Here is a 14,429-nt window from a genome sequence, read left to right as displayed (position 1 = left end):
GCCGATTCCAGAATCAGAAAAAAATGCGACCCTGGCCTTGGCGATTAAGCCATGCAAATCGTCCCATTCTCCCTCTCTCTCTCCTCTCTCAGGAAACCCTCTTCTTCTTCTCTTCCCCCTCATGCCCGTCTCTCCTTCGGCTGTTGAGAAAACCCCCTCGTTGATCTATCACGTCGCGTGTCTTTCGGGCTAGGACCCCCCTCCCCCCTTCTTCGCCAATCTTTTTTGTGCCGTATTCTCTTCTCATCTGCCGCGGGCAACTGTTTCAAACTTTGGCCCAGTGCCTTGTTGTCTTTTGTTTAATGCTTGTTGCCTCGGGATAGTTTCCCCTCTTCCCTCAGTCACTCGTTCAAATATTCACCCTCGTCAACAAAAAAAAACATCCCAACGGCTGGACTGTTGTGTCATTCTTTTACCCCGAGTGTTGCGTTGCGTCTGAGATACCCTCTAAAGAATAATCGATATGAGGCTGGTGGCTTGGGGCCTCTGGCTCGCCTCTGTCCAGGTTGCGCAGGTGGGTTCTCCAACTTGCATCTTTCGTAAAGATCGACAACTGACACTCTCTTAGGCCGCCACTAGTGGAAGGTTTGGACATAGGTCTTTCAGGAAGAGACAGGCTGTTGAAGAGCCCGCCGCTCCCAAGTTTGAAGGGTATGGCAAGTTGCGACAATGTCGTCGATAAGACTAACACTCGTGTAGACTCCGGCTCTCCTACGTCACCGAGACCACCACTGAGAAAGTAACCGAGACTCAGGTCGTCGTTCAGACTGCCCAGAACGATGCTGTCGCCGCCGCCGAGACCGTCACCGTGACCATCAACCCGCCTGCCGTTACCGTCACCATCAATGCGCCAGTTGAAACTGTTACGATCAACGCGCCTCCCATCACCGTTACCGAAGTCGCCGCGGCACCTGTGAGTTGCTTTGCTAGAAACTCATGTTGAAGCTTGCTGACGAGGGAATCCAGCCTCCTATCACGGTCACCGAGACTATCACTTCAGCTGTAAGTTGTGTCATCCAACTATTCGAACTCTACTAATAGGCAAAAGGTTGCCCAGCCATTTACTGTTGTCGAAGTTTCGCCCATCACCATTGTCGAGGTCTCCCCTATCACTGTTGTCGATGTCGTCACCCAGCCCGTCCCACAACCGCCTGTGACCGAGACGATCACTGTCGCTGGCGAGGCTCCCGTAAGTCCTCTCCCGAATGCTTAAACGTTACATGCTGACCAGACGAAGCCTCCCGTTACCCTCATCGAGACTGTGCAGGCTCCAGCAGACAGCGTTGAGGATAACAAGACAGCGGGACCAGGCGTCACCACTGTCCCCATCGCTGAAAGTGCTCTCCCGACGACGACATTCTCTGAGGATCCTCTGGCCCAGTCCCGCATTGAAGAATCATCCTCCGCTGAGGAAACAACATCTGTCCAGGAGCCAGCAACATCTGCCCAGGAGCCAGCAGCATCTACTCAGGAGTCAACTTCGCTAGCCCAGGAATCAACTACATCAACCAAGGAATCGACCGCCAGCTCCAAGGCTTCGACAACCGCCGCGAAAGAATCAACCTCTGAGGTCGCCAGCGTCCCCGACACTAGTGAAGCAGTCTCGACGACCGAAGCTGCTCCAGTTGCCACGTCTGTCCCCGCCGTCCCCGTCATGGAGAGCAACATCGTTCTGGGACCATCGTCATCCAACGACGCATCAGCACCCGCACCCGCTCAGCCTACTGGGGGCTCCAACTCGCTCAACCTTGGTGACCTGGCACCCGACGCAACTGCAGACGCTGGTACGGCCTTGCCTGCCGTCACGGCTGAACCCGAAGCCGAAGAGCCCCGGACTCGTGCTCCCATCAATATCTCAACCTTGTCCCTCAGCAGCGCGATCAACCTGGGAAATCTCGGCGGAGGAGGAGGAGCAGGTCTGCTCAAAGCTCGTGCGACGAATGCTCCGTGAGAATATGTCGGTAATGTGGTGGTAGAGTAGGAGAGGGGGAATCGCTAGTCGATGGAATGCGAGCGTGTGGTTGTTATCAAGATACCTCTTCCCAAGGGCCCTATGCTAATACTTCTGCCCTGATAATAATGCGAGCGAGTCTCTGAGATTTGTGTCAATTGTGCCTTCTTCTATGGGTATCATGCCATCTTGTGTCCATTTTCCGGTCCTAAACGCAAGTATCGATTCACTTTTTCATTTCTTGTCTGGTCCTGCTCCTCTTGACGCCAGCTTCATCTTCTTGGCCTGTCGCTTGCTCATCGGTTGAGCGTCCTCCCCGTCACTTTTGCGCTTCTGATTCTGTCCCTTGTTCTTCTTCTTTCCAGTCTCCGAGGCCTTCTTTCCATCCTCATCAGCATCGCCTTGCTCCTCGTCTCGCTTGGCAACCTCGACAACATCAATGACCCCTCTGAATCCACTCCTCTTCATGCCCTCGTTCACCACGATGGAACGGGGTATCGCGCCGAGGCCCTGCATTCCCTTTTCGCTATTCAGACCCCACACGTTCAGCAAGTTGACCACATCCGCAGGCGCACGGAGTGATAGCGCATCCTTTGCTTCACTGCTGATCATGATGCCCCGACCGCGAGTCGCCCGCACCAAACTCGTGACATTGCTAATGAAGTTTGCGCGACCTCGAGCGTCAGCGGCTAGGGCTTGGCTGTAGCACACCTCGAATCGCACACCGCGTGTTACGGCAGCCATACAAGGCTTCGGACGAAAGTGGAACTGAAAGTGCTGGGTAAAATCCATGGATATTATCGGTACGTCGAGGGTGAGGCAGGCATTCTGAAAGGCTTTATCGGTCAGAGGCCGGATGGCGAGGATATCGTACGCAGCAACAAGGGAGGCCAAGCGGTAATTTGAGGCCGCCGGATCTGTGAGCGGGAGTGTTGCGCGGTGGAGGATGTTTGGGAGCTTTGCGGACGATGTTGGTAGCTTGGGGAAAGGCGCGACGGGGGTGGCGGGAAAGGGAAGGGTGAGCTCGTGGCTCAGGGCGACAGTCGAGTAGCCGAGCGAGGACGATAGAGTGAGGGTCTGCAGGAGTTGGTCGGGGGTGGTCGAGGGCGACCAAGCGATGTTGAGGTCGTAGAGCATAGTGGGTGGTGGTGGGTTTGCGCTATGGTGTGCAGGAGGAGCGCTCGGGCATGGTAGAGCTAAAGCAGTAGTTGAAGTAAGAGTCCGTCGTCTTGTCTATACTTCAGAGCTTTATATCGAGGTGAAGCTATCCCGACGCTGGTTCAATGGCATATGAGTCGAAGCAAAGAGTCGCACGCGATGGATGTCTGGTTTGGCTTTTTTTTGCGGGACGTTGTACCTTGCCCCGTCCTAATGGTTGGTGGCGCCGGGTGTCAGGAGAAGCTGTGGTCCGTGCGTCCACGAACCTGCCGCTAAGCAAGCGCGACTCGTCCTGCCTTCGTCATCACCTTCTTTCCCCAACAACCAACCAGGAACAGCAGCATCTCGGGTCTGTAAAGCTGCAGCCAGTTTATTACTCATAACCTTGAATCTTTTATAACCTCACCTCTATAAACTTTCTACTCTTTCCCTTCTCTTGCAGCGCCTCCCCGTATATCGACCGACTACTGTGTTCCAATCCTCCGACCGTTACTCATTCCTGATCACGTCTACCGGCGTCTGTCGCAGTCATAGAAATCACCGAGAACCCACGCCAAGACCTGCGCCCCCTTGTGACGACGCCCAACCTTTAACTTGGGTCCGACACACAACTCCGACATAACCGTCCTTCTACATCATCTCATACTCAACCGTCGACTCGACCTGATCGTACTTCATCGTCGTCCGCTTACAAACTCCATCATGTTCTTCTTCTTTGTGTGTGGAGAGCACACCTTCCGAAAGGAAGTCAAGGGCTATGAGGGCATGGTGTGCCAATGCCACCACTGCGGTAACATGGCTGCCCACGTCACCAAGAGCAATCCTTGGTTCACTTTCTGCTGGGTTGTACGTTCTTCTGTTTTCCGTCACTTTGAGCATCTGCTAATGCTGTCATCTTATAGCCCGTCATCCCTCTGTCCATCTCTGGCTACACCGACGTCGCATGCCGCATCTGCAACTTCCACCAGCCGCTCGAGAACCGACCAGACGTAAAGGCCATGGCCAACGGCGGAGGTCAACCTCAAGGCCAGTACTACCCTCCACAGGGGCAACCTCACGGACAACAACCCATGCGATACGGTTAAGACGAACGAATGCTTGGTTGTGTGCAGTTATGCAGGAAACAAGCCACCATGAGGGTAGGCTATGCGGATGTATATTGCTGGTAGGGATAATTTGGGCGCTTGTCGTTTTGGTTTGTGATTTGGGATTTAGAGGCAACAAACAAGCCTGGTGTTGTGGCGAAATGGTTCACAAGAGACGCAGGAGATCATCTTGCAATTTTGCCATGTGTCGGAAGCGTGGTCGGGCCGTGTCTTTGTATGTCTTGCCTACCAGGCATGTCCCTTGGTTCTTTGTCATGGAAGAGTCTGCATATACGATGCCAGAATCGGTTCCAGCCCGACAAAACATGGTTCAAGACGCTCTCTGTCCTGGGTATGTTACTATTGGCCGGGAGTCGGCTCGACTTGATCTGGAACGGGTACGGACTGCCGACCTACGCATGAGACAATCGAGCTACCAGTTCAGTAAGATGGCCAGGTCGTATCTTCAGCATGTCTGAAAACAGCTGATAACCTGCCCGATCGAATCAGATTTCCAGACCTCAGAGAGACAACTTGGTTCTACTTGACCGACCGTCAAGGGTGAAGACAATATTCATACACATTCAAGCATCACAATAATCAGGTGTCCCTCGGGTTTTCTTTTTCTCATCTCTTATTATGGCTCTAATTCTGCCTTCTATAGCACTTGCTACCTTTATCTCCTATCTATCCATCCATCACTTCTTTGACCCAACGCTCGAGTGGGCCCCTGAACCACATGTTCAGCACATGCAATTATAGTGAGGGATAGTAAAATGATCTCATAATCATTTGGGGCACAGAGAGGGTGAGGTCTGGATAAATCTCTGGCTGCGTATCATCCCAAGAGGGAGGCACGCCAGGATTCTCGCTTGGCTTGGTGACATCGAGAATATGTTCCTCGGCCTTCAATCTCCTCTCCCTCCCCACCGTCGCCCAGTATTGACTCTGCAAGATGCTACGCTCGGGCTGCATCTTCTCATTCCAATCCTTGAACGGTTTGCCTTCAGGGAAAGAGAAGCCCTCGGCGCTCAGTGCCATTTGCATCAAGCGCTTCCAGTCTTCCCTTAGGTTGTCATCATACAGGCCAACGCATCCTCTGATCTTTTCTTCGGGGATGAAACCGGCACAAGTCCAGTTCTGGATGCCAACAACGCATTTCTCGGGGTGGAAAACTACATTGCTGGCAGACAGAAGATTGTGGGCAAACACCAGCCTGGAGCAGTCCATGCCCATGGCCACACAGTTCTCGAGGACCACCTGAGGCGTGTTGCTCGTTGTCCAGTAATGGACGAGAGTACAAGCGTCACGCATGTGGCCACCGTTGACACCCCCGACACCCTCGAGGCTATGGCGCTCCCACGTCGCAAGCTCCTTGCAGAATCTCGCGATCTGGAGCACGCAGCGGTTCTTGTGGTCTGCATCCAGGCTCCCCCAGACTTTGTTGAGGGGCACGCCATCAAGCTTGCTATAGATGACGTATTCATACCCGTCAAACTCAAAGTCGGCGTGGACGACAGGCACCTGGAGGCTCAGGGGCCACCCCTCGAGGGCTCTCAAAGTGTCTGCCTCCTTGGTGTCGCGGCTCCCTATCCTGAGCTGCGCCCTGAGCACACACTGGCCAATCTCCCACATGGCGCCCTCCTCCTGCCAGGAACGCACCAGCTTGAACCTGCTGGAATCTTGGATGGGGGTTGATTTCGGGCGCGGGTTTGGCGCCTCGGAAGCGTGATACCAGCCCACTCCGTCCCCGACGGGCCAGCTGGTCTTGTCCTTGGGCGCTGCAAGAAGCGTGATGAGGACTCTCCCTCCAATGATCCACGTATAATCGTCGACTTGACGGAATGTCCGGTGGAAATGGACGTACTGCGGCAGTCGCTCGGGGTCTATTTGGGAGGCCATGATTGTTGGCTTGGTTAGGTAATGTGGATGGGTTTCTGTGATATAATGGGTTGTATGTGAAGTAATATTGTGAGTTGATGTGCGAGATGATTGTTGCTGTCTGGAGAGCTCATCAGATGATATTTATAAGAAGCAGATTCTATTCCATCAACATCTGTCCGTAAGTCTGAAGAGTCTTGTCCACGCAGAATAAACTCGACACAGGCAAACACAAGTAAGTGTATAAGCCTTCTCTCTCGCCATATAGGCAGGAACATGATTTTGATGCTGTACGCAACGTCTGAGCAAGCATGCACGTTTTGCATACTCGACTGAGCAGCGTGGCCCCATCATAATCCTCGAGTGAACAACACCTGAACCTTCTTACTTGGATTCTTCAAGCCACTGCGTCTCTTTGTGTTCTGCCGTCATGTTGGAGAAGGCTCGAGCTCCTTTTCCTTACCCAATCCTCACTTGGCTGAGAGGTACACAAAGGAGAATACCCCTGAACAGCCACCAACACGCCAACAACAACTCAAGCACACAAAAGTACCATTCACGTGGCTATTTCTCATTAGCCTTCTAGTCGATTCCAAGTAGCAACTTCCGCTACGGTACAATCACTAGTATTCTCAAACATGGTTCACCAACAGCACGGTTTATAGATCAAGAATGAGCAATAATTTGAAATCCCTTCTTCCATACATGTTGCAACGTGGGTATCCTAGCCTCCTACGGCAATAAAAAACTAAACAGAACTATCACATCATTCAATCGTTCAGTATAGCATCAAGCCCCTGACGGGCCTGAATAGTCCCCCTTGCTTATCTTCAAGCTCTCCTCCATCGCCCGTCTCAGCTCCTCGTCTTCATTCTCCTCATCTACGTTGCCTTTCCCTTTCATCATCTTCTGCCTGTACTCTTCCTCTGCCAAGCTCTGCTTCTTAACATATTCCATAACAATCTCCTCCTCGGTCCTCTGACTCGCCTCCTTTGCCATCGCTTCTTTGGAGGCGGCGATGGCGCGTTCGAGGTCTTCTTCGTCGTTATCTCTCGGAGGAAGAGGTGGCGGGTTCTTAGATGCTTCAATAGCACGCTGCAGCTCGGCGTCTTCATCGTTTGGTGGCTGTGGCTGTGGTTGTGGTTTTGCGAGGGGAGCCGGTGGGGGAACAGCTGTGTCCACATCCAGTTCTACGAAACCAGATTCCTGGGGTAGCTGTGAATCGGCAACGAGACTCTGCTGAATAGCCTGCTCGATGAGAGTCTGGTACTCCTCATCCGTAATCTGGTAGTCTTCGTCTGCGAATATAGACGGGTCCTTCAATGGAAGTGGTGGGGCCTGCTCTGACTCGACCTTTTGTCGTACGGCCTTGACGCTCTCTCGGATGGCCGCCTCGATCATAGCATCCTCCTCGGCATTTCCCCGTGAAGTCTCCAGAACGGATGCCCGGATAGCTCTCTCGAGCTCGGTATCTTCAGACATGCTTGTCTGTATACTCGAGGAGTCGCTAGCTGTCGGTGGTGGGATCTTGACGTCCACATAACCCTTCTTCCATGTCTCCTTCTCAGCATGAAGCTTCTTCCTCTCATCAAAAGATAGCTTTCTTGTGTGTAGCCACCCAGTACGTGGGCGATCAAACGTGGAATCAGTTCCTCCGCTGGTGGGCCGCGGGTCTGCTGGGAGCTTGCCTGCCACCTTCTCCTTTCTCTTCATGGCGTAAAAGTTCTTGAGGTCGAACTTGACATTGTTCCAGCGTTTGACAACATCATCTCTCTCCTCAGGGTTCGATTCCATCATCTCATGCTGACCTTGAACAGCTCGTGATGAGACGATGTAGTTGTGAACGCTTTTGGTGAAGAATTTGTTGATCTCGGCGTGAACTCCCTGCATCGTGTAGGCTGGAATTCCCCAGATACCTTGAACAAGTCAGCATAAGCTCAAATATTTCCACCTCATTCGACTCACCTGCTGCGGGCTTCGCGACCAATCCACCAATGCCTTTACCAAAACCTTTGACCAAGCCTTGCACTCCCTCCTTCTCAGCACCTTTCAGAGGTTGTGTGACAAGACCAGCGACGCCGTCAAAAAATCCATAGCCGAGTTCCTTGCCAGCCACCATGATTCCAGAACCAAAGCCAGTAACTTTCTCAACTGGCCGTATAGTGTCGTCATTGTAAAGTCGTGGCATGTTTCTGAAGCCTCTGGCAAGGCCCAGACAAAAGTTCATAGGCGTCTTCGCGCCTGTAGACACAATCCTACCAACTCCCTTGCCAGTACCTACCGCCGCGTTAAGGGTCATGTAGTTTGTTGGCGAGGAGCTCCGTTCTCGATTGCCTCCACCAAATGCTTGCTTCAGCTGGTCTCTTGAAGGTCTCTGAAAGGGTGAGCCTTGGAAACCTGAGGATCCTGGGGACATAGGAGGAGCCGAGAAGGTGGATGAAGCATCGCTCAAAGTGGGCTGAGATGCATTAGAATGGCTAGTAATGGCGAGCGTCGAGTTCGCGGTTCCAGCTTCCGAAACACTAGGCGCAGGCGTCAATTTCGAATCGGTTTCGGTTGTCGGAGGTGTGAGCAACGAGGTTTCGCTCTGCGATGCTGCAGGTTTCCCAGGGGTTTGCGGCCGATCCTGTGAAGCTTCAGGTTCTTTAGTCCGTTGCATACTTCGGAAGATCTCCCTAGGCATGTCGGCAATGGCCATTCCGATGCCTCCAAGATCAGAGACAAGGGACATGGTGCAGGCCGAGATGGGGTCTGGCGGCTGGTCCTCGGTGTTGTACTCGTTCGGGCGATATCTGCTCTTGATTAGCTTGGCACTTTCAGATATTGATGGGAGACTTACAGCTTAAGGTCAGACCACTGAAGTGAGCCGTCATCGACCAGAACTGCAGCAGCAAAGGGGCTCAGTCGCACTTGAGTCCTCCTTACACGCCAGGCCGCGGCACGGCTCGGTGACACGGAGCATCGCAAGTTGTCCACGTTCAGATGATCGTGGAAGCTCTTTCCACCCACATCAGTGCCCTTCTCTTCTCGAATCCTTGCGCCCAATGCTTTCGCTTGCTCCAAAGTCTCAGGGCGAAGACAGAATTGAATAGACTCGGCCAGCTTCTCTGCCGTCAACGCCTTGTAAGGAACCGGCTCGGGACCTGCGTTAGCTCTTGCTATCATGGCACCCCAGAACTGCTGATCACCAAAGAATGGAACCACAATCGTGGGCTTCCCGGCTTTGATACCAGCAGCAGTAGTTCCTGCGCCGCCGTGGTGGACAACACAGGAGACGTGCTCGAAAAGCCAGTCATGAGGCACATTTCCCAGCATGTACACACCATCAGGTATGCCAAGTTCTTCAGCGCCGAGTCCTCCCCAGCCCTTAGATACCAGGGCTCGTACACCCGCAAGCCTGACTGCTTCGAATATCATTTCAGTCATGGCGTTGGGGTCGTCGACGACGATGGAGCCAAATCCGATATAAACGGGAGGTGGACCGTCTCGCAGGAATGCCTCAAGTTCTGGATCTGGTGTGTAGGAGGATGCTAAGTTAAGAAAGTAAAAGCCAGCAATATCGATATGTCGACCCCAATCATTGGGCTTTGGGATCAGAGCTGGTGACCTGAGTTAAAGTCAGAGGTGTTCTTAGTAAATTCGGTATATATACTCACCAACAATATGTCCAAGAGATCTGGAGCCTAGCCAGTAGCCCAGGAGCCCAAATCAGTGAAAGCGGAGGAAGATCGAGGGCTTTTTCTCGAAATCGGTTGATAACATCTCCCAGGCCTTGCCAAGTCATCATCTCGACAAGTGTGTAAGACATATAGTTGGTCATAATATCATCCGTGTTAGAGGATTGAATGTTGGCCAAGGGGTGAGGGAATGCCCTTGTCGGCGACCAAGGCATACTAGACCACCATCAGTAGGTGCTCTTTCATAAATGATAGACTAACTCACGTAAACATCATGTGTACTGGGATTCCCATCTTTTCAGCAATGTGAACATGGGCAAAGCTAGGGGGGTTCGCAATGATGGCATCAGCGACAAAAGGCTCTTGACCTGCGCCAGATACCTCCAATGAAGCATCCAGAGGAGCATTCTTGGCATGAGGAGTCGGGGGTGGTCCAAGGCCGTCGCCTCCTTCTATGCAAGATCGCCAACAGCCGAGGAGAATATCCTGGATACCCTTTCGGCGCTTGCTCACTTCGCCACTCGTAATAGCATCAAAGCCAGGCATCAAACCAGGATGCTTGACCATGAAAGCCATCAGTTCAGCGGGGTCACCGCCGATATTAAAGAATTCGAGGCCATTTTCTTCGACGAATGTTTGAAATGTAGTATGTGTAGCAATTCGAACTCGATGTCCGTACGTATCTTTGAGTACTTTGCCTAAGGCGACAAAGGGTTGGACATCGCCTCGGGAACCGACAATCTGTACGACGACGTTGAGCTTGGGTGGCGGTGTCTGGCCTGGGAGGCCGCCGAGGCTTGGAGGGATGTATGCAGGAGGAAGGACAGAAGGCTCAGGTTCGGCGGCGGTGACTTGTCTTTGCAGAGTCGGGGCAAGGAGATCAGCGAGTCTCCTGTTCTTGGTGTTGATGTTGATATTGACTCGGCCATCGTCTAATGACATCAGTTAGGTGGGATGTTTCCATGATAGCTGCACACATGCTAGGACATACTCGTCACCTCGGCGCCAGCATCAAAACCAGGCTGGGAGAAATGAACTTGATCATGGCTCTCTCCATATGGCGGTGGAGCGCCATCACCAGGGTCGATATCGGGCAACTGAAAGCCATCCGAGACAAGGGCATCTGCCATGTCATTGCGGGGGAGAGCCTGTTGTTGTTGCTGGTTCGCAGCAGCAGCGGCAGCCTTCTTCTCGTCCATGACTGCCATGGCGACGAGCTTGCAGTGTTTGGCGGAAGAAAGAGTAGTAGAAGCCTGGCATCCAAGGAAGCTGGGCGGTTACAAAGTGGGAGGTGGAGGGGTCTTGTATGAAGCTCTCATGGTGGAGCAGGGAGGAAGGTCTCATAGCGGGGGAACTTGAAACTGAGTAGCATCAACCTCCTACGTCAGCCCTACAAATTCGAGCTCCAGCTCTAAGCCGCCCCCTGGAGCTTGGTCCTCGATCCACTATCCCAGAAGGGCTTAGACGCTATTAATAGCGGGCATATCTCAGACTCGCTCTCGCACTGGTGTGCGAATTCAAGACACACAAAGATGGTCATTGTTGCGGTAATTACGTGGCCAATCATACAAAATCACGCTCTTACAAGCGATTCAGTGTTGCCTGATATCGTGTCCCAGGCACGCATCGAAGCTATCGTATTCAGCGAATCATTACACATATTCCGCTCGGAGTACGGCATACGGATACGGACCACCGACACGGAGTATTACAAAAGAGACCTCCACCACGCAAACGACGACGCGTCTTCTCCTCAACCTTCCATCTTCGCTTAAGTCATTCATTTCATATCTGATCGCTCATACGGAGCCAAGACGGACTGTGAATAACGGCAACCTACTAGACAGGGACCTCGAGACTCGGATCGCCATCGGTTCGCCTTGTGATCAGGGTGTTGCCAACCGGTCAACCGAGGTCTTTCTGTTCATGAATCACTTGACTAATATCTCCACAATGCCTTTTCTCGCTCTTGTCCCATTCATGGCAATGCCGCCGGTCAATGGCAGGCAGTTTCTCTTGCTGAACACCTCTTACTGTCACAGTGTACTTCGCTCTCAGAAGATCCTTGATAAATGTTGGTGGAAGTGATTCAACCGTCGTCGGGCTATAGGTGCTTATCAGCCCAAACCCAACCACAGGTGGCTCAGAGTTCTACCCACACCAGACCTCAGGTTCACTTTGAGAGACTAAACTTCACAGTGAGCAGGTCTGTCGTGCAGCAATAAGGCCCGGTTTGCTTTGGTACCTGTTGAACGGTATCTTCCACCTTAGCCGTTGGCATAGTGAATTATTATGTTCAAGATCTCATGGCGAAAATGGAAGCGATCACCACACGGATCACTCAAAAACAAGCAAGTATTGTGCTATGTCGATGGTGTTTTTAGGAAATATCCAAGCAGGTCGGATCACTTGGCTGTGACCACATCGGCCACCTGGTGGATCACTCTACATCTCCATAGAGCATGATTCACTTACTAAACAGCACAGCATCGAGCTCAGATGCTTGTCTACCTCCAAGAAGCCATCGAGTGCTTCGATGGATAATGTGCACCCTGCCACTGGTCCTGTTTCCATGTGTTCAAAATTATGTTTGAGTGTTCCCTATTCTGAGACAAACTCACAAACCTACTCGGAGGTCATTATTCAGGATGACGATAGCCAATATGTAGCTTATGGGTGTTGGACTTTATTCAAGAGCTACGTACCCTTGCTCTCTCAATCCGAAAGGTTTCTGCTGAGACTGTTGGCCACTGTTGAATATTACTGTTTTGGTCTGTGCCTGTGATTGTTTGACTGATCACTGATTGTATAGCAACGCGTCGCAACTTGCTCCGAATCACTGTCACCAAACAGAAACGACAGTGATTCACAAACATGAGGGTCACCGAGGGGCTGCCTACCAGCACAAACTATTTAAAGCCTGAAGCATCTTGACTTTCAGCATCTTTCCTCCTCCAACATTCCTCATCTCAACACTCTCGAGGAAAACACCTTCAACACTCCTCATTACTCTCTTCTCACCAGCAACACTGGGCAATCCGACAACATCTGCTTACTGAGCGGGTGTCCGAAAGGTCTTTGATACATTTCACAAGACTCTCTTCGAAGAAACCCATCATCATGGTACAGTTTCCCATTACCCAAGTTCCTCGTCGCCCTCTAATGTCTATCTGACAGGCTCCCTGGGGCTCGTGGGACCCAGAGCCCCCTTCCGAGGCGAACAACGTCGTGACTGGTAGGGATTTCACCGTTGTAAGTCTTCCAACACGTTCTCCAACAGTGTCAGTCTCTCTTTAACCACTTCCTCCCTAACAGGTCGACCTCCCAACCGATAAGATCAATGAGCGCGAGTACGGTACAGTATCGCCTGCGTTCGCCGAACGCAATGCCCGCAAGGACTTCAGGGACCTGTACTCCCCAGAGTACCCGTACGCCCCAGGGTACTCTCCCTTCCAGCCCCCCGGTCCCCCTCGCGAAGTGCCTTGTCTTGGGTGTACGATCCACATGATGGTTGGCGGGTTCCGTGGCCTCTGCCGCGATCGCCTGGGTACGATACTCCTCTCCCACAACATCAACTACACTTGAAAGCCACTGACTTAGTTTTCCTTCAGCTAACGCAAACGGAGAATGCTTTTGCTGTGTTGTCAGAGGAATTGAATGTGAAGAGGTGCGCTTTCCGTTTGGTTCTCCTTTTCCGCGATGACTGACTCTGTAGGTTCCTGAGGCTGCCTTCAAAGCAGTCTACGAGCTCCAGACTTGTGCGCGCAAGATGGATGAGGGCCACGAGGTAAACTCTTTATCCACCTTTTTCATGCTTATATCTGACACGATCATAGAACACGGACTGGAAGAATCTCTGCAACAGAGTCGACCTCGCCCTTCTGAAAGCAAGACTTCCCTCGTTCCCCCGCCAGGATACGAACAACTACTGGGACGGAAACAACCATGTTGAGGAGGTCGCCAATGGCAAAGTCAACCAGGTCCACAATGGCAAAACCGGATGGGGCGGCAGCGACAACATCGATGTCAACGCCAACGCCAACCAGGTCAACATTGCTAAGACCTACTGGAATGACGACAGCAGCACCAACTGGAACGTCAATGAGAACGTCAATGTCAATGCCGACACCAGCCAGGCCGGCAACAACAGGCCCGACTGGGACGACACCGGCGTCGCCCGCTGGAACACCACTTGGGATAGCAAACGCAACACCAACTGGGGCGATGACAGCGACAGCGACAGCGACAAGGTCCTAGGCATCGAGACCACCCCTACTTCCGAAATCGACAACGACTGTGATGACGAAAGCGACGACGTTCAGGATCCGATCCAGCTCACTCCCGAGTTTTCTTCCGCTGATAAGATCATCTCCGCCATCGACCGCAACACCGACGTTGTGGCCGATCTCTGCGAGATCATGGAAGGCCTCAAGAGCAGCCTGGAGGTTCTTCACGAAGACAATGTCCAGAGCAAGAAGTTGCTGCAGAAGCTGTTGAACGAGCAGCGGACTCTGTGTGATAAGCAGACGTAAGGTTCCTCCCAAGTTGATAGTTTGGTGACATGAAGCTGACCGATTTGTTGAAAAGCATCGTTTGGTGATCTTGGTCACTTTTGAGGTGGAACTGGAGGGTTACGTGGAAGTGAGAGGGTAGTTGGACTACAACACCAGGGCATAT

The 14,429-nt window shown here is 52.3% G+C and overlaps 6 protein-coding genes across 6 annotated transcripts; 3 read left to right on the top strand and 3 right to left on the bottom strand.

Moving 5' to 3' along the window:
* Positions 1–452: 452 nt before the first annotated feature.
* On the top strand, positions 453–2,096 carry NECHADRAFT_98571 (uncharacterized protein). The gene is made up of 6 exons (XM_003049823.1): positions 453–514; positions 569–651; positions 700–913; positions 967–1,002; positions 1,049–1,189; positions 1,232–2,096. The coding sequence occupies exons 1-6, from the start codon at positions 464–466 to the stop codon at positions 1,949–1,951; spliced, it is 1,245 nt and encodes a 414-aa protein (XP_003049869.1). The 5' UTR covers positions 453–463; the 3' UTR covers positions 1,952–2,096.
* An 89-nt stretch (positions 2,097–2,185) lies between these two features.
* On the bottom strand, positions 2,186–3,088 carry NECHADRAFT_30286 (uncharacterized protein; the record flags this gene model as incomplete). The annotated part of the gene is made up of 1 exon (XM_003049604.1): positions 2,186–3,088. One exon carries the CDS (start codon positions 3,086–3,088, stop codon positions 2,186–2,188), a length of 903 nt encoding a protein of 300 aa, XP_003049650.1.
* Positions 3,089–3,811: 723 nt separating this feature from the next.
* NECHADRAFT_89761 (uncharacterized protein) lies at positions 3,812–4,194 on the top strand (the record flags this gene model as incomplete). Its single annotated transcript, XM_003049822.1, has 2 exons — positions 3,812–3,955; positions 4,012–4,194. The coding sequence occupies 2 exons, from the start codon at positions 3,812–3,814 to the stop codon at positions 4,192–4,194; spliced, it is 327 nt and encodes a 108-aa protein (XP_003049868.1).
* Positions 4,195–4,950: 756 nt separating this feature from the next.
* On the bottom strand, positions 4,951–6,096 carry NECHADRAFT_74255 (uncharacterized protein; the record flags this gene model as incomplete). Its single annotated transcript, XM_003049603.1, has 1 exon — positions 4,951–6,096. The coding sequence occupies one exon, from the start codon at positions 6,094–6,096 to the stop codon at positions 4,951–4,953; it is 1,146 nt and encodes a 381-aa protein (XP_003049649.1).
* A 670-nt stretch (positions 6,097–6,766) lies between these two features.
* NECHADRAFT_56998 (uncharacterized protein) lies at positions 6,767–10,921 on the bottom strand. Its single transcript, XM_003049602.1, has 7 exons — positions 10,744–10,921; positions 10,018–10,684; positions 9,732–9,968; positions 8,915–9,682; positions 8,041–8,867; positions 7,258–7,991; positions 6,767–7,200 (listed from the first exon to the last, which is right to left on the bottom strand). Exons 1-7 carry the CDS (start codon positions 10,880–10,882, stop codon positions 6,865–6,867), a joined length of 3,708 nt encoding a protein of 1,235 aa, XP_003049648.1. The 5' UTR covers positions 10,883–10,921; the 3' UTR covers positions 6,767–6,864.
* Positions 10,922–12,872: 1,951 nt separating this feature from the next.
* Positions 12,873–14,284, top strand: NECHADRAFT_74253 (uncharacterized protein; the record flags this gene model as incomplete). Its single annotated transcript, XM_003049821.1, has 6 exons — positions 12,873–12,875; positions 12,930–13,004; positions 13,068–13,299; positions 13,364–13,419; positions 13,468–13,539; positions 13,589–14,284. 6 exons carry the CDS (start codon positions 12,873–12,875, stop codon positions 14,282–14,284), a joined length of 1,134 nt encoding a protein of 377 aa, XP_003049867.1.
* Between the last annotated feature and the right edge of the window lie 145 nt (positions 14,285–14,429).

This window comes from Fusarium vanettenii (assembly GCF_000151355.1).
Source record: "Fusarium vanettenii 77-13-4 chromosome 1 genomic scaffold NECHAsca_8_chr1_1_0, whole genome shotgun sequence".
NCBI lineage: Eukaryota > Fungi > Ascomycota > Sordariomycetes > Hypocreales > Nectriaceae > Fusarium > Fusarium vanettenii.
Note: the sequence above shows the minus strand (reverse complement) of the source record. Positions and strands in the feature narration are given on the sequence as shown.